Source organism: Drosophila eugracilis, unplaced genomic scaffold (genome assembly GCF_018153835.1).
Source record: "Drosophila eugracilis isolate 14026-0451.02 unplaced genomic scaffold, ASM1815383v1 contig_90, whole genome shotgun sequence".
Lineage (NCBI taxonomy): Eukaryota > Metazoa > Arthropoda > Insecta > Diptera > Drosophilidae > Drosophila > Drosophila eugracilis.
The window spans coordinates 1,065,139-1,083,642 of record NW_024573812.1 but is presented as its reverse complement, the minus strand read 5'-3'; the positions used below and the strand labels follow the sequence as shown (position 1 = coordinate 1,083,642).

Sequence of the window (18,504 nt, the reverse complement as noted above, 5' to 3'; positions counted from 1 at the left end):
ACTAAACTGATGATTTTCGTGTCCTCTGTAGGACTGTGGAAAATCCAACTCAATTGTGGTGAGCTAGGTGAAGGTGGATTAACTGATAGAAAAAGGAAAAACCAGAGAGAGAGGTCCTCTCTTCCTTCCGATTGTCCATCTTTCGTTTTGTTTTGCTAGGCTCTTTTGGCCGCTTGTTGCCTACAATGCCACCTCACGAAAAACCACCCACTTTAATATCTGACAACAGCTGATGAATGAACCTTCTTTTTTGCGGGAACTAGAAATTAAAGAAACAAATGTTAATGGGACTCCTGATACTGTATTTCTGTTTTAATCACATAAGTTTTTACCAATTTCTCAAATATGTCACTCTTTAATTACACTACAAATTTTATATAAATCAAAAATTCCACCTTTACAATTTTGAATACTTCCTAAAGCTAGGTGGTATTTTATCTGCGAATTTGTTCCAGACTTTTTGTCATGTGCAAAGCCACTCCCAGAAATATAAAGCTGATAGCCACGGATACGAGGACGGCAACCGGAAGATTCTTGAATAACCACTGTAGGATTATCGTGTAGACAGCGATTGCCATGAGTAGCAGGCACATGTACGGATAAATCAGCCATTTAATTAGCTGTGAAGTGAAAGGATTCTTAGATAGATGATCTTAATTGAATAAGTTAGCACCTTCCAAACTCCAATTATTAGCAAAAGCGAGACAAATGCATAGAAGGCCGATCCAGTGGTCCAAACAATTTTAACTGCCTCAGAAACGCCCGAAGAAGTGGTCATGAATAGGTAACCGGCGAATAAACCTGACATGAAGGATATACAGGCCATTATAGTGACGACCATCCGGCTTGTCGGCAAAAGTCTTCTATAGGTAAATTCGTGTTCGCTCATTTGGGAAGTATTTTTTATTTTGGTTCATATTATTGATATTCGAAAACTAAATTTTAAGATTATCGGGAATTCATTTTTCTTTACTATTTTTATGTTTCTGATAGGTTTGAAATAAGTTATTTGGTTTTTGACAGTTAACATGTTATCTGGTAATTTTTAAACTTTTACCGCGCATATTGACAGCACATATCTGTAGCTTTCGATATTTTAAGCAACTATCGATTAAAGTGTTAACCCTTTTGCGATTAGCTTTTAGTATTTATATTTTTTACGCAGACTAAATTGCGCACAAGATTTCCAGACGTGATTAATGTTGATTTCTGGTCTGGATTTTAAAGTAGTGTCAGTTCTTCGATTAGGCACCGGATAATCACGTTTCCGGGCAAGATTCCCGGGCGGAAGGGAGGCCAACAAGCAGTCCTGCCACCGAAATAGGTTCTAATACACCTGTATTATCAGACCATAACATCGATGACCTCTTGAGAGTGCACAAATCATGGATCCGTTGTTGTTCCTCATCGTTTTGGCTTCGTTATATGGCATTCTTTACTTTTTCGATCGCTTCTTTAAGGTGCGTTCTATTATATCCAGTATACCCTATTTAAATATTAAATGGTAACACCGTAGAGCTGCATGCACTATCCATACGATGCCTTCCTCAAGAATACCGGACTGAGTGTCAACTTTTTGAGCCTCCATTGGCATACGAGTGCCTTTAATAGAACTCTCCTCCGGTGGGGATCCGCTGGGAACAGCTGTACGCGTAGAGTAATGCTTACCAGTTTCAATGCGGGTGTCCTAGTCACCTTTTCGCTGCTCCCGATTGGTCTCATCCTGCTCATAGCAACCATCTTCAGCAGTGGCGAACAGGACAGCTCTTCATCCGCAGCCTCGGCCGTTGGAGTGCCGGTACAGCTGGAGATTTTGCTGCCGGGAGTCAATCTGCCGCTTGAGGAGATAGGCTACTATATCACCACATTAGTGCTCTGCTTGGTAGTTCATGAAATGGGCCATGCCCTGGCTGCCGTAATGGAGGAGGTTCCCGTCACAGGGTTTGGGATTAAGGTGAGAATTTGCTTTGGGTATGCATTTGATGACAATGTGCTAATGAACTCCTCTACTTTCCAGTTTATCTTCTGCCTGCCGTTGGCATACACGGAGCTCTCCCACGACCATCTTAACAGCCTGCGCTGGTTCCGCAAGTTACGCGTTCTGTGCGCCGGCATCTGGCACAATTTTGTGTTTGCTGGTGTATGCTACCTCCTAATCTCAACGGTGGGCATTACCATGTCACCACTTTACGCCTACAACCAACACGTTGTGGTCACTGAACTAACAAGAAAATCTCCGCTGCGAGGAGAACGCGGCCTGCAGGTGGACAACCAAATCACCCAAGTGAACGGGTGTCCGGTGAACAGTGAGGAGTCTTGGGTGGCCTGCCTGCAGAACTCATTAAAACTGAAGCCAGGTTACTGTGTGAGTGCAGAATTCGTGCAGCTTAACGACGAGAGCAGTGCAATTTCACATCACAGCATTGATGGACAGCTGCAGTGCTGTGATGAACTGAATCCCAATGTGAGCTGCTTCGAGGTGGTGGAGGATGCCAATGGAGATGTGCCCGTAGAGCTGCCGCAGCACGTGTGTCTCAATGTGCGTCGAACTGTGGAGGAAGTTACCGAGCACTGTTCCTCGGGGGTCTGCAACGAGGGATTCTGCCTGCGTCCGTTGATACGGAATATCACTGCCATAATGACGTTTAAGCGTCAGAATTTACGCGGCGAGAAATTGCCGCCGGTGATCTATGTGGGTCATCCGTGGGATGTCACACGAACAGTAGAGGTATCCGCATTTGTGCCGAGATACTCCTTTGTGAAGGCTGCCTGGCCAGATGCATGGCTGCTGCTCCTCAAGTATAATGTGGTCTTCAGCATAGGATTGGCCCTAATCAATGCCATTCCCTGCTTCGGTTTCGATGGCGCCCACATTACCAGCACCGTGATTCACAGCTTCTTGGTGGGCAGAGTTGATCAGCATGCCAAGAGGGATCTCATTTCGGTGATCATCACCAGCGTGGGCTCTCTGCTCTTTGGATTGGCTCTGATTAAGGTGGCTTGGCTGAGTTTTTTGCGACCTCTGCTTTAGGAACTGATATTGATAACTGTTCTATGGAACCTCGGAGTCCAACTCCCTCCAAAGACGCTAGACTGCTATTTCACCTCCACGAAACACACGAAAACACAGCGAATTGTAGCACCTCTAAGATTCGAAAGCTTTTTGTCATAGTCCTTAGTCTTAACTCGTATTTATTTTCGTACGGTTGTCGAGCTCAAAAATAAAATCAAATTAAGCTAAGATTTCTCTTTAATATTGTTTCTATTTGCCTTCGCTGACTCCACTCAATTGGAGGCTAGTCTTTAGTTCTGTGAGGCTGCGTCTGCCGTGCTGGATGAGCATTTTTATGGCCACTTCGTCGCTCTGATGGCGATTCGTCTGGAAATCGTGTCTCGCCCAGGATCTCAACTCTACCTGACTGCTTTTGTCAGGAACTTGGCGAATGGTACGGAAGATGTCCCGATAGAGCTTCAAGACCTCCTGGCGCAGCATAAACTGAGGTAAAAATTTTAAAAAATTTGAATGAAACATTTCTGGAAATTGATTTATAATTTGGCATGATTTCCGAATAGTATTTTTTTTATACACTATGATCAACTCATAAACTTAACTATTATGGAATCAAATTCGCATAATCTTTATTCAAAACTAAAAAAGAGCTTTTTATAACTCTGCGTACCTGCTTTAAACTAAGAGATGCCTTTGGTAACTTGGACATTTCAGATTTTAAAAGTTTATTTGCTTATTATATTATGATAATTATTATTTTTATTATTAATAAAATTTGCTATCCATTTTCTTAAATTGTTGTAACCAATTAAGCAAAATGAAAACAAGAACAGCTGATTGCCAGCTGCTTAATTTTTTAGAGATGAGAGCAATTTTCTAGAGCTCGCACTCTGGCGATAGTTCATTACGTTTATAAAAGCACGTTACAATTTAAAATTCTATTTGAATATAACTTGTGCGTTTAAAAGTGAATACACCGAAATCTTTTATTCTGGCGGTAACCGTTAATTGCTGATTAAATGTAATAGTATTATGAAACATAATTTACCATGATTTATTTGTATTAATATACACTTACGCACCTGAAAATAATGTTAATAATGTTTGATATACATTTGTCTTATCTTGGGAGACTAAGATTTGGCTGCACTTAAGGCGATCTACTTTTTTCGTGGCAGGGAAACAATCTGTAGCCAAAAGTCAAAGGCAATTAATGTTTAAATTGCAAATTTCATCAACTGTCACTAATGAGTCAGTCGCAGAAATAAAATAAATTGTTGTAATGTCTTAACAAACTTATGTTTTTGCGCATTGATGCGGCGTGGGAACGAAGGCAGTGACATCTAACACTAAATTTATCTGGCTCGTGTTCAATTTAAATTAAAGTCTCGGCATTAAGTGCCACATTTATCTAGACGAATACATTGCTTGATTGGCACGCCAGCTGCTTCGCCTCTGTTTCTTCTCTGATTATGATGTTCTACTTAAGCGATTCAATTGTTTCCTCGGTCATTTCGGTTATTAACCGTCAAGAACAATAGTCGTGAAAGGGACTGGCATTATCTCCTGATAGTTGGTACTTGGCATCGGCTTGTGGTAAGTTCTCCTCCAAGTACCGGTCGTATTGATAGAATTGCCAACTGTTTTTCCAGACCCAGTACCATGGTCACTTACAGTTACCAATAGCTTCTCTGTTGGCCAGCAGTTGGGCCCTATAGAGAGTAAGTGATTCACCCAGGTTAGAAATTATTTAATTTAAAATTCAGAGCCAGCAATATCGCCTGGTACTGCACTGCAAAAAGTTAATGGTTGGCAAATCACTGATAATGATAACAAAATATTCAAAATATTTTTCTAAAAGTTGGAACCGATCCTATTTCCCTCTTTGTACAAGATTTCTATGATATAATTCATATTTTATAAAAGACATAATTAATATTAAAAAAAAAGATCGAAATTCCCATACAAAATACAAGCCAACGGTTGATCAATTTCGATATTATTTATCCTCGGTACGCCATATACGACCTTTCTGGCTGTCAAAATGCATTTTCTCCTCGCATTACTTAAGTTGCTCCCCATTAATTTCCCATAGCCATTTCTCTGATCTCTGCCCCAAGTGCGTTTTTCTCCCCACCAGCACAAGTATTTTGTGCAAATTAAAACAAAAATTGGACATAACATAAATATCCGAGGCAGAACAAAACGAAGGCAGGTGAAGCGGTGCGATTTATTTTTAACTGCCCAATGCTCCTACATATAGGAAATTATGCAAAAGAATCTCGCGCTGCAGCCGAGTGCAATTTCGTTTTCGTTTTCATCCGCCAGAGATGCCAGCGTCTGCGCTGCTCTCTTGAGTCATTGCACTGTGAGAAAATGCGAGCTCTATTTATAATAAATAACAATTCAATTTGTTTCTTTTTAAATGATTTTATGTTTTAATTGGAAGCATCCCTTTAATTGTTATATACGTATATTTATATCGTATATTTATTAGAAATATCAAATTAATACAAACGGGTTTTAAATTTCTCACTTTTAAAAGACAACTTATAGTTTAAAAGTTTTATTAAGTTTTTTAAGTTATAAGTTAACTAAGGGTGTATTTTTCTCTGTGTGGCTGCTGCTTTGGGCGCTGAGGGGGTGGGCCCTACGTCATCAAATTCCGACCCACAGCTGCGGCACAACGATGACGAAGAAACGAAGGCAACAACACCGAGGCAGCGGCTCAGCAGAGGAGCAGCAAAAGCAGCAGAAGCAGAAAAGCAAGTAAAATCCACACGCCAGCGGACGGGTGCCTCAAATGTTCATGAAACGCGGACGCGTGTGGACGTCGTTTTGCGCGAAACCGCTTCGAAAAAACAATTTGTAAATCCGAATCGGTTTAATCGGTTTATTCGAAACGAAATTCTCGGGTACGTGCATGTGTGAAAGTGAAAACGAAATGAAGAATGAAAATGAGAACGGTGCATGAGTTTCCTTGACGTTCGCTTTCGGAAAATCCATCTCAAGAAAACTGTAAAAGAGCGTGCGAAAGCAGAAAGGCCAATTGTGAGTGAGAGCTGAATAACACACACGCCAAAAATATAATGTTGAAAATATCTGGCTATTTTTGGAATATATATTTGCTTTTTCCCACACGCTGCATTGAAAAATTTATACCTCAAGTGAAGCAACACACAAAAAACCTCGAGAAAATGATAATCTTTTAAAAATCCAAGATATACGCTTTAATATAAATTGCATCTCGTTTTTTCGAAAAGTTCTCAAAAATAAAAAACCAAAACAGTCATCAAGACAAAAAGAACAAATTAAAAAAAGAAAGAAAATAATCCAAGGCGAAAGAACAGCTAAAGTGAAATGTTTTTAATGGGCAATCAGAAATGATGAAGATCGGGTAGATATATCGGATTGAACGAAGAAAGAACGCATTAAAGATGAGCAGTGGGGATACTTAAATGATCTTGGTGGAACTTGATGAAGGATTGCTTCCAGTTCTATAGCTAAAACTGGAGTGCATGTATATATAAATTTAGTAAATTTCCGGAAATACCCATTGCTCAACTTTGGATACACAAAAATATTCCCTTCAGATTCCGATTACTTCCCTTTTGAGCTCCACAGGGAAAAATAAGATCAAATTGGTTCTTAACGTAAATGTAAATATTGTGATTGTAGTTTAGAATTAGACGTCAAAAACAACGCCTACCGAGAGCTTTTATTTAAATTTTTGTTTGAAAATACCAACGAACCAAAGGACAGATATCTTATTAATATTTTTTTCTGTGTAGCGACATTATAGTCTCTTTTCTGTCTGATTTCCTTTGAAACAACAATAAATACAGTCCGCATTATGCATATATATACAAGTATATATCGCCAGTGTTGTTGTGTCTTGGTGCTTTGTATTTTGTATTTTGTATTTGAATTCGAATTTGTAGTCTTGTGTCATGCGATAGGTGGTAACGTTTCGTTTCGTACAGGGTATTGAATTACAAGACACCAAAGTGCGCGCCAAGCGAACACGCTCGCTCACACAGATACTTACATATACAGCGAGGTGTATAAATATATCGCAGTCCGATTCTGCCGCATGCGTATCCAATGGATGCGAATCGGCCTGCAAAGCGGAGGGCCCAAGAATATACATACGTATATCCGAGAATCGAGAGTATCGAAAAGGAACTGTAAACCGATGTAATTAATTGTTTTTGGGGCCGAACAGTATCCAATGATTGATGTAGCCAAAAGTTCATTTGTTTACAGTGGCCAAGATCAATGACTCGGCGCCCTATAAATACATACCCCCTATCCGTTAGCTATCTAAAATGTATCTGCTGGCTCAACTCTGACCCTTGGCCTCTCTTGTGTTCCAGTTTCAACCCGAAAAAAAAAAACACATACAATATCCAACTGAAATGTCCACCAAGACGTCGCCATCGTCCACTTCTCGAGATGCCAACGTGGGATCCTCTAGTGCAATTCCCGTTCAGATCAAAAAAGAACTGCCCAGCGATGAGATAAAGGTGAGTGCGTCTTCTTGAATGAAACACTTTGAGATACTTTCTTGCTTCTTCTAATTAATTGCCCCTGTCTGCACATTATTTTGCTGAATATTCAATAACAAGGATGCTGACAAAGTATGGAAGCCAACGTGTGCGTTGAATTTAAAAATAAAGAAACGATTTTCTTTCGTTCTGCTTTTCGCAAAACATTTTCACTCGAATTGCTGCGAATTGCATATACGCCGAATTATTATTATTATTTGTTTTTGTGTTTAGATGGGGGAAAAGGTGAATAACACCCACTCGCAATTTGCGCATCTATATCTCAAGTTAGCAGTAGCTTTGAAGTGGATCCCATATCAAGTGGGAGGTAAATTACTATTCGGCTGCACATAACGGGAGAATAAATATTAAATTTGTTTTTTTCATAAATTATTAGATTTATTTTTATCACGAAAGTGAGATAGTATTCTAAATGGTGTAAAATTATTAAGGTTATTAAAGAGGGTAATTTGAAATCTAAAAAGTTTGTTCAGTTTCAGTTAGTTTCCACTTCCAACTACTGATTTGCATCCGCAGAAATCAGCTTTAGGAACTAAGGTTATTAACATGAACTTTCCACATGAATTCCCTTGAAATACCTGGGCATCAGATCCCTTCTCCCAAGTATACCATCCTTAAGGGCAATAGTTACCAAAGCGTTACCAAGTTACTTGCTTAACGAGCCCCGAAATATATTTGAGGAACTGCATGTTGCACATAATTAGTTTCCATTTACAAACCGAGCGAATCCAGCTAAACGAGCATTTCCAACTAAGCACTGAAATCAAAGAATCGGATTCGAAATGCCTGGGCCAGAGAACTAAAAATCGTTTCGGCTTTCAGCTTTCTGCTTTTGCAGTTTGTGGTATTTGGAAATGTTTATGCAATGGCAATGATAATCCAACACCCCCACTTCCACACCAACACCAACACCACCACAACACCCGCCCGTAGAATTGTGCTGCACAAAAATTCCTTGCAACTTTGTTGCCTGACCGACACAGGGTACGGAATTTTTGTAAGAGGAGTTGCAACCAGCTGAGGAGATTCCGATTGCGAATTGCGATAACGCGATTACGCGGACGGACGTACTCTCGTAAGTCGAGCGGTAGAGTTGGCGGTAATATTATATTGATAAATTTTTATAATCATTTTAACGAGTGAGCGGGTCCGATTCCCATTCCGATTCCGCACTGTGTTCCCTCCTTATCCATCCATTCATATTTGCTTTATCCGCCAAATGAGCAAAATTAATTTAATGCCACAGCAGACAGAGGGGCAGAGGAGTCCCGAAGCAACATTTTTGCAGCACGTGTAACCTGATCGGCAAATTGAAATTATACCCCTTGACTTGCAGTTGGGCGCAATGATACTTATTGTCGGGCATAAAGAGGGAAAACAAAAACAAAAGCAACGACAGTGGCAGCAGCAAAACCAAAATTATTATAATGAATGAGCTGGTTGGGGGCTTGGGAACTGAGTATCCGCTGGGGACTGAGGTTGCCGACTGGTTTTCTAGGTAAACGTGGGATTTATATGGATATCTGTATATTTATTTATGTCTATCTCATGATATTTGTAATGCAATTGTCGGTTTATAAAACTGGATTTGGTCCCTGACATAGTAATATATTTAACGTTTAACATTATATTAGAAAGTATAATAACATGATAGCATTATCTTGGTTCTATATATTTTTTAAAGCATGATTAATATGTAGTCAAGTGTAATTTTCAGTCAGGTCATAACAATCGTTATAAGTTCATAAGAACTTATTTCTAAGTAGAGTATGTAGAGGGATTTCTTTAAACTTTGTTTCACCTTAAACTATTTCCTGCCAGAAATTACCATTTTGTATATCAATTTCTCGTCTCTTATTTTTCTTTTCCATGTTGGCCTGAAATTTCCTTTCATTCAGGATCTTAATGTCGCCCAACCTCCTTTGAGTATGCAACACTTTGCTGACTAAAAATATCAATTAAAAATATTGTAATTCATACCTTCCATTTTCGCTCACCTCACCCAGTTTCGGTGTCGTTTTCAATATTTTAGTCCTCCGCCAGCTCCCCTTTTGGCCATAATTACAAGCTGCATTTACTGCAAAGACAGCAACCAGGACAATTTTTTTTTATATTTAATGGCCCGAAGGCAGAAACACACAGCGTAATTAAACAACAACAATAAATCGGTTGAGGGTAAGGGATAAGGTATATGGGATAAGGGGAGGTGTACGCGCTTCATGGGTGCAATTTGATAGGACTGTGGTAAGGCGATATCCTTCAAGGTTTCCGCTTTGCGACCGATGTCAAACCGACGCTGAGGCTGGGCCTTATACGTATACATATATATCAACCCAAAAAGGATGTCTTCGAGGCATTATCCTGGGAAGTAGAAGGTAGAGTGACAAAGTGTGCAAGGTGGCCATCAATAAATGAAATCAATAACTCTTTGTGGGCGGAATATGTGAAAGAAATGGTAAACAATGTTTTGTTTACAAAAATAGAAGGTGTCTACTATTTTTGGGAAATTAATTTTATTTATTTTATTAATTTCTTCTACGAACATTAAAATATAACTATAAAATTAATAATAATGTGTAAAACATATCACATAACATATCTTCAGGTTTTTAAAAGTAATTATTTCTTATATTTCCTGGAATCACAAACATGTTTAGCCCAAAGCTGCAATTAGCCTATTCCATAAGTTCTGATCAAATGCACTGGCAAGAGTGTTGCAAATATAATATGCATCTGTCTAGAAATCGCCACCGAATTAAGTGATGGCAGACTCTAAGCAACATTCTATGCATATAACCCAGGGTTCCGACAGTAGGGATTGGATTACACTCCGCACAACCGGGTGTCTATGGAACGGGGAGACTGCGAGGGGCCAGATGACGATGACGATGACACAATGACAGGCAGCCACTCAGGAGGGCAGGGCGGAACAGAGGGGGGAAACAGAGGAGAGCTTTGGGGCAGCGGTGGCAACTGGGCTCAAATGTCGCCGCAGCAGCAGAACTTTAATAACAGCGCCGCAGATTGAGTTACAAACAAAATAGAATATGATAAATTCTACACAAAACACCAGGAACCAGAGCTCAAAGGTGTGACAGGAGGGGGGTGTGGGGGAGTGGTCCTTATAGTAGTGTGCACAGGTAACGTGAGGCACCCTGTGCTGCCTGCCACATGCAACATGCCCCACACTTTGCCCCCAAACAGCAGCTCAAATTAAAATAGCGTTAAATTAATTCGAGCCACTGCTGATGGCCCAGCATTACGAAAGCGAACCCGAGTGGCCAAGAGGCTATGTGGATGGATGAATGGATGGATGAATGGTTGGACGGATGGCTAGATGGATGAATGGGTGGCAAAAAACCCTTGACTCTGCCAGGTTGTAGGTGGTTCAAAATGCTGCAGGTAAAGGCATCGATGTTCACAGTGCATGATATCCAGTTTCTTAAATTTTATTAGGATTAAATCATTAAAATTATTTGGGCAAATGCCATTTAAAGTTATTGCTGAAGGGAAATATAAGTACTTAGCAAGGTAAATTTTCTTGATTTGCCTGGTTATTTAAATTAGTTTATATTAGTATATTTTACCTTAAAATGTTTCTATTTGACCTACCTCACAGATTAATAATAGTGCATATGAGGGCAAACCCTTAGGTTTCTCCTTTCCTGACTCCACCCTTTGAGTGCTTTTGGCTCAGATATATACATCTCCGTCTGAACAGTGAGCCACCCATATCTGGTGTACATTAAAATGAAATAGAATATATCACTGACAAAGGGCGGAAGGGGGATTGGAAGGGAAATGAAAATTCGCTGAGCAAAAGCAACAAACGGCAAAGGCCAAGTATGTCATGTAAGAATTCAAAAGAAGGACGCGCGTCATTCAATCCTGAGCTATCGATATTCGATTACAGCAAACTAAAAACCGACTGACTTTGTGCTCGACTCACATTTGTATGTATGTATGTATGTACCTATATATGTGTCTGAGAAAACTAGCGTAATTCTAGAATTTGTTGCCATTGGGTGTTGTTTCCACTGCCCGACGACAACGACGACGACCATATATACTTTTTCGGGGTGGTATTCGAGGGGCCTGGTATTGGATTCGGTTTGGGGTACGGACACCAGCTCTGCTGCAGCTCGGTTTTAGTTCGCCTTAGTCTCAGTTCAGTTTACTGGGTTCAGGGTGAGTTATTATAAGCGTATTGGGTTGCCAATCCCGCTCCTCTTCCTCCTATCCCCGCTCCGCCGCAGTCACCCAGTCTGGGTCTCGTTGCTTTGGCACTGCCAGCATTGCCGCGTCGGGTACTTTACATTATTCTATTAGGTTTCCTCGACGGTAACTCTAGACGTGTATTAATGCGAGCCACTCGCATAACAGCCGGCTCCACTGCAGCGGGATAAGCTCCCTTGAATGTCCACCTCGGATGGGTTCGGAAGTAGGTCAGGAAAACGAAATCAATTTCGATCGATAGTTGGGGGTATATCTTTAATCAGTTAAGGATAGGTTGTTTCTGAAGATGATATATAGTAATATTACTTTAGAGCTTTAGTACTAAGATCTTATAATTAAAGTTAATTCTAACTAAGGAATCAAAAATAGATACCAGAATCCTTAGCCCACAAGAGCTCAGAAAAGTATGCTTTAGTTTATGAAGGTTTTATAAGAAGTTACTTACGATAAAGTAACTCTTCTTAGATCTTTCACTATTTCTCTCAGTGCGCTCAATGCCAGACATATAACGAACTTGGCAGTCGGCTTGGAGTTCCCAGTTCCCACTTCTCTCACCCGTCAAGTTGGTTCATTACGATTCATAGTAAAAACGAAAATATGATATGTTTTTGTAAGTTGAGATTTTGCAAAATGAAAGAAAACACAACAAACTTGAACAGTCAGATACTGAACGAGTATTGCAAATGTATCCACTGGATTCTTGGGCAATAATTACGAAAAAAAAGCGAAATGAAAAGCCAACCGAAGAATCTGAACAGATCTGATTGCTTGACGAGACAGGGGGTGGGAATGAAAAAAGGAAATTCGAATTGGAAATGTAAAGGTAGACGTGTGTGTTTGTATTTTTCTTAATATATATAAACTTTTAAATACTTTTATATCATACCATTCGACGGGCAGAGCGAATCAGATCCCAACTCCATCAACAACAACAGACGGCATACGATTTCAGTTTTTAATTAATTGATTTTTATTCGCATTTCGGTGTAGAGTTTCAAGCATGGGCGCGAGTTTGAATGTCGCTTGCGGAGAATGCACTGAGGAAAATGTTTACCAAGTTCATTATTTTGGACATTTACTAAGCGAAAGATCAAGTTTATGTCCTTTAATTTAAAAAATATAAGCCAATAACATTTATTTTGTAATTATAAACTTTCTGTTGAACAAATTTATGAAATTTAAGATCTTCCAATAGTTTAAATAAGTTAAATTTAGACCATTTTAATATTGTATAAATATACTTTAGTATTAGTATTAGTACATGAAATTTTTCGCTGTGTATGTCTCCACTTGTCCGCCCCTTCTGGCCCACCCCTCGAACCCGTTGAGCCACTGTCAGGCAGCAAAGAGCTGAAAAACTGAACGAACGCACAAATCAGAAATTAAAAACCGAACATAAATTAACAGACAAATGATACTAAAAACCGAGCTGCCGAAAGAGACGGCGCATGGGATAATGAGAGAGACGGAGGGAGTGGAGTCGTATCTCCGTTCCTCGGGTTACGGTTACTGCAAGATGCTGAACTTGAGCCAAGCGTGCGTCGCTCATAGCCCACTCCTCCCCTTTAGCCGTATATCTCTCCATCCCACCTGGACGAGGTCGCACCTGAGGCGTGTAATTGATACGCTGAAGCAGCGGACTCCGTAGATTTTATCGTGCGAATTGTTAATACTCTTTTTCGCCTTTTCTGTCTTCGAGGCGACAGACAGCGAAAACCTGAATGCGAATACGATTGTCACCGATACGCGAATTGCAGCTCTACAAAAAATAACCAAGCGAGCGTGTGAGCGCTGTTTATCGAGTGCGAAAGAGAAAGGAGTCAGAGTGTGCAGGAGAGGGATGTTGTGGTGTAAACGAGAGGGGATACGAAAGAGACGGCGACTTATTAGACGACTTGCATTTGTCAGCAAGTTGGCAGCAACGCTTAATTTGAAGAGTATCGGATGTCGCCGGGGATATCCAGTTTGTCTGGAGCTTTATGATAGATGCAATGAAGGCGATGAATCATTTGGCCAGCATTGGCCAATTGTGGCTTTGGCTTTGTCGCGCATACCAATTTTCCCTGAATCTCAGTATTGGACACCGTTTGTGGTCACATGGCGTATGAGCAATTTGGCATTCCGCAGAAGTAGCTAAGAGAAAATGAAAACCAAAAGACTGAAGGGAAAGAGAAACAACTTGGTAACAAATCGGAATAATCTGGGCTAAATCTGGTTAGGTGTTTTAAATATAATTTAAGGGGGAGAAACACGGGTATAATCAAGAAATAAAATGTATTTTTAATTTTTGTGGAATTTTATCTTCTACCCACTTGATATCACAAATAGTGAGACCCCTCTTAGCCCCGCCTCTGGCTAAAGACTTTGTGCAGTAAAAACCACGTTGAATTTGAGAATTTCAATGTAACCCGATCCCCAAGTTTGTGCAGCTCTCACAGCCTTGTGTGAAATTTTTATGTGCACCACAGACGGGCACAGAATGATACATATGTACATATATCTTCCTTGGTATAGGAATGGAATTGGAAGAGCCTCAAAATGACAAAGAAAAAAAACAAACAACTTCAAAAGCCGCAAATGTTTTCTGCATCTTGGACTTCAGACTGAGGCTGAATTTTCGGCTTAAATTTAAAGGCAATAAGGCAGGAGACACACGCAAAGCGGACAGAGTTTGTCCGGAGGTATTGGATATCAATGTCGATGCAGGGAGTACCAAAACAAAGAGATGTGGGGGATAAGGGGAAGGATACCCGTACCCTTGCAAGGGAAATATGCAAATGACGCCCACTCCAGCCACCTGAAAAAGCCAACTAGTCCGGCCCTCTGGCCGTAATGAAGCTCTCTGTTACCTGTTTGTGCTGTGATATGTTTGTGGAAAATCGGGTGTACGAGGTGTAAAAGGTGTGTGTGGAGGTGTTTCATGCGTGGATGTTTCCCCCAAAGTTATCGATTACACTGCAACTTTTGTTAGCCTCGGGGAAAACTTGCTTTGATATGGTTAGATAAGAAGTCGCATAATTGGACATCAAGATCAGAGGTCAACGGGCAAGTCAATTTGTAATTAGTGAAAGTAACGTTCGGTCGGTGGATATTGTTCTTGGTCACTCTACCCTTTAAGTTTTCATGGTCCTCGGTTATAAAACCAGTAGTTGGCCACAATTTTACACCTGCTTGGCTGTGTATTTGTCCATGTTTCAGCTGCAAGTTAAATAAAGAAGACACTAAGAAATATTTAACAAGAAATAAAAGCTTAAATTGGGATATTATTAGAGTAATATTTCTTAGTAATAGTTTTTTTGAGCAAATAAATTGAAATGTAAGCCTTAATAAGAATCGCATCTACATATTCTTTTTTGATTTTAAAAAACATGTTTTAAAAATTTTCTCTTAGTGTATACCTACTGATTCGATCTCCGTGAATATCGGGTGTCCCGAGGGTCATGTAAAAGGGATCCAGGGGACTGTGTCAGCGATTCCCACTTTTCCACCACTCATTTTTTTGTTTTTGTCTTTTCATTCCAGGAATTCGCTCACAACACCATGAACGAGCTGCTTGGCTGGTATGGATTCGAGGGTGTTGATGTGGATCGTCTGGAACTGACCGCCAAGACGTCGCGCCTGCTGCAAAGTGCTGCTGCTGCTGCGGTGGCCAATCAACAGAACCATCAGAGCCACCAGCTTCACCAGATGGAGCACCAGCATTCAAGTTTGGAAAGGAAGCGGGGCAGTCTCCTGCGCAGTAGTCGCAGTTCTTTGGCAGCAGCCTATCACAATAACAACAACAATGGCAGCAGCAACAAGAATAATGTAGGAGGAGTCGGTGGAGTAGGTGCTAGTGGATGTGGTGTGAGTGGGAGAAAGGGCGGTCTGCTGAACTGCAGCAGCACCACCACCACGCCATCGGACCACGATACCCGCAGCTCACGGGAGGAGGACTCGAAAAGTCCGCACTCCATCGAAAAACCAGCGGTAGTACCGCACACGGAGGAGAAAATAGGTGCGTATTTTTGAAATTTGTACACCAAGAAGAATTTAGTTAAGCCTTAGAGAGTAAAATATGCTTTTTGAAGATGAGCTGTTTCGTAGTTTAGTTAAAGAAATTTAAGAAATAGTTTCTAAGCAGAGCATATAACAGGTAATTCGAGTAGAGTGTAACCGAAAATCGACAGCAAAAGTCAAAATCAAAAATTTTGTAACCGACCTAAAAAACTCCCGTAGCCACAACCCACTCATCATCGAGTGCTTTTTGTTTTCTGAACTGAACGGAATTCGATAGCTTCGACTTTTGTGCTTCCCCGAATACCCGTTGCAATCCCTCCAATCCTTTCGTGCATTTGGATCCACAGACAGGCTTGAAACTGTGCTAACTTTTCATCAACTCCGTTCAGAGTTTGCCGATGCCTGCATTATCGAATAACAGATTCATTAAGACCCAAATATGGTTTACACAATTTTGGCTACCAGGGAGCAGGAGGAACACGGCTATATTAGGAATTGGATATTCTGCCAGCTTGTGAAAATCAAATTTGCAGTTCGAAAGGAATCAATTTCAGTTTAAAAAGTACTTTTATGATTTTAAAATTTGCTTTTCTTTCTTCAATTCATTTATAACTTGCAGTTTAATTTTAGTTAGTCTTTTTATTAAATATCAATTAGCCCTTCACTAACATCTATTTGTCTCCTTTACAGACTTCAGCAACTGCTGCTGGTGCCATCGACCGATTGCGGAGAATGCGCCAGATTACCTGACTAGTTGCGACGGACCGCGTTACTGCTCGGAATCCTGTTTCGCCCAGAGCCGGAGGGCATCCTTCAAGAAGGCCAAGACCTGCGACTGGTGCAAACATGTCCGACATGCGGTGAGCTATGTTGACTTCCAGGACGGTGCCTCCCAGCTACAGTTCTGCTCGGAGAAGTGCCTCAACCAGTACAAGATGCAGATCTTCTGCCACGAAACACAGGCCCACCTGGACATGCATCCGCACCTGCGGGATCAGGCTCTGGATGCGGGCAGTGAGGCTGGGTTAATTACCCCGGATCTGTGGCTACGCAACTGCCGAAGTCGCTCGGCTTCGCCTGCCTCTACGCTCTCGGTGTCTCCTGGACCACCTGCTCTACCAGCATCCAGTCGTTGTCCAGACTCACCGCCTAGTCAACATCCCAGCAAACCTCTGATCTCAGTGGCTCCCGTTTCCAAGTTGCTGGCTCAGAAGAGTCCTGGTCCTGCAGGAGTTCCACCACCTCCGCCGCCACCTGTCCAGCGGCACTTGGGTGCCAAGTTGGGTCGCCGGAAGCGCCGAGGTCTCTCCTCCTCATCGGGTTCCGAAACAGTGGCCAGTCTGCTGCAGAAACAGCAGCAACAGCACCAGCAACAGGCACAGCAGCAACATCAGGCACCTCCAACATTAACAGCTGACTTTGCGGGATCCAGTGTCCCACTACCTCCTCTCTCACCCATGCCAAACATGCAGGAGTCACCACAGCAGCAACAGGCTCCACCTCAGGTGGCTCCTCCACAAGCTCTTCCACGTGGACCTACGGCCATTCCGGCCAGCTACTTTGCAACGCCATCAAATGGTGTGCCCATGGGACATCCTTTTGTAGGCCGTCCTCCACCACCACCGCATCACTTTATGCATCCTCCTCCACACGGAATGATGCCGCGGGGATTCGGTCCGCCATTTGGGCCACCTCTTCCGCCACAAATGCCCGAGCTAGGATCCTTGCTGGGTGCTGTTCCACCAGTGACCGTGATGGTGCCATATCCTATTATCATCCCCCTGCCGATACCCATTCCCGTTCCCCTACCAGTGATGGACTTCTATAAGGCACACCTAACTCCTGAGGAAAGGAAGCGTTTTGACGAGGAACGGGCTGCCTCGAGCAGGGGAGATAACCCAGGAGAACAGGAACAGCCACAGCCACTGGACTGCAGCAAAACCAGAAGTGAGTTGGAGGAGGATAAGCCAGATGTGGAGCAACCAAAGGAGCCTCATGAGGAAATAGACAAAGATCAGGAAGAGGATGAGAAGGAATCCATACCAAAGACAAATCCAGATAGAGAGACCACCCCGGCTTCGCCATCAATCTCGCAGGAATCATCGTCCTCAACGCAAGAGACACACTGCATCGTAAGGGATTCAGCTCTATCCGAACCAGAGTCGGACAGTCAAAAACTGCCAAAGCTGAAGATCACGCGGCTGCAGACCAAAAGGACGCTCATCCAAACCAAAGAGGCGGCGGCCGAGTGCAGTCGACCGCTGCGCAAACGCAAGAGGATCATCGATTGCGATTTCCAGAAGATGGCCATTAAGGAGCCGGAAGTGAACAGCGATAGCCACCACAGCAACGGCAGCGACAACAAGGAGGCGGATCCGGATGAAGAGTGCAATATGAGTGGCAACCACAGCAACAGTGGTAGTGCTAAAGCTAAAAAGTAGACATAAACCTTAGTTTTACCCTTAAAAAGTAGTAGAATGTATTTATCTATGTATGTGTGAGTGTGTCTGTGTGTTTGTCTAAGCGAAAGCGGAAATGAAGTCAAGATAAAGAGAGGGAGAGCAAGCGGTTAGGCACAAAGTGCATGCGGTAATCAGAATTGAATCTTAATAAACTAAAACATAACTTATTAAAAGGAAACTTTTATGATTATTGGTCGGAAATAGTTTTAATCTAACCACTTAATTAAAT

At 41.7% G+C, this 18,504-nt stretch overlaps 4 protein-coding genes across 5 annotated transcripts; 2 read left to right on the top strand and 2 right to left on the bottom strand.

The window, feature by feature from the left end:
- Positions 1-341: 341 nt before the first annotated feature.
- Positions 342-981, bottom strand: LOC108106766. The gene is made up of 2 exons (XM_017214006.1): positions 674-981; positions 342-620 (listed from the first exon to the last, which is right to left on the bottom strand). The coding sequence occupies exons 1-2, from the start codon at positions 887-889 to the stop codon at positions 435-437; spliced, it is 402 nt and encodes a 133-aa protein (XP_017069495.1). The 5' UTR covers positions 890-981; the 3' UTR covers positions 342-434.
- A 184-nt stretch (positions 982-1,165) lies between these two features.
- LOC108106765 (membrane-bound transcription factor site-2 protease) lies at positions 1,166-3,241 on the top strand. The gene is made up of 3 exons (XM_017214005.2): positions 1,166-1,460; positions 1,517-1,954; positions 2,018-3,241. The coding sequence occupies exons 1-3, from the start codon at positions 1,386-1,388 to the stop codon at positions 3,029-3,031; spliced, it is 1,527 nt and encodes a 508-aa protein (XP_017069494.1). The 5' UTR covers positions 1,166-1,385; the 3' UTR covers positions 3,032-3,241.
- LOC108106768 (LYR motif-containing protein 2) lies at positions 3,176-3,795 on the bottom strand. Its single transcript, XM_017214007.1, has 2 exons — positions 3,681-3,795; positions 3,176-3,496 (listed from the first exon to the last, which is right to left on the bottom strand). The coding sequence occupies exons 1-2, from the start codon at positions 3,717-3,719 to the stop codon at positions 3,263-3,265; spliced, it is 273 nt and encodes a 90-aa protein (XP_017069496.1). The 5' UTR covers positions 3,720-3,795; the 3' UTR covers positions 3,176-3,262.
- Positions 3,796-5,785: 1,990 nt separating this feature from the next.
- Positions 5,786-18,454, top strand: LOC108106707 (sine oculis-binding protein homolog). 2 transcript variants are annotated; one of them, XM_017213938.2, is made up of 4 exons: positions 5,786-6,061; positions 7,387-7,536; positions 15,337-15,811; positions 16,504-18,454. In XM_017213938.2, the coding sequence occupies exons 1-4, from the start codon at positions 5,981-5,983 to the stop codon at positions 18,252-18,254; spliced, it is 2,457 nt and encodes an 818-aa protein (XP_017069427.2). In that variant the 5' UTR covers positions 5,786-5,980; the 3' UTR covers positions 18,255-18,454. The 2 variants fall into 2 exon arrangements, with proteins under 2 accessions (XP_017069427.2, XP_041675624.1); XM_041819690.1 differs by lacking the exon at positions 5,786-6,061 and adding an exon at positions 6,081-6,407.
- Positions 18,455-18,504: the final 50 nt, after the last annotated feature.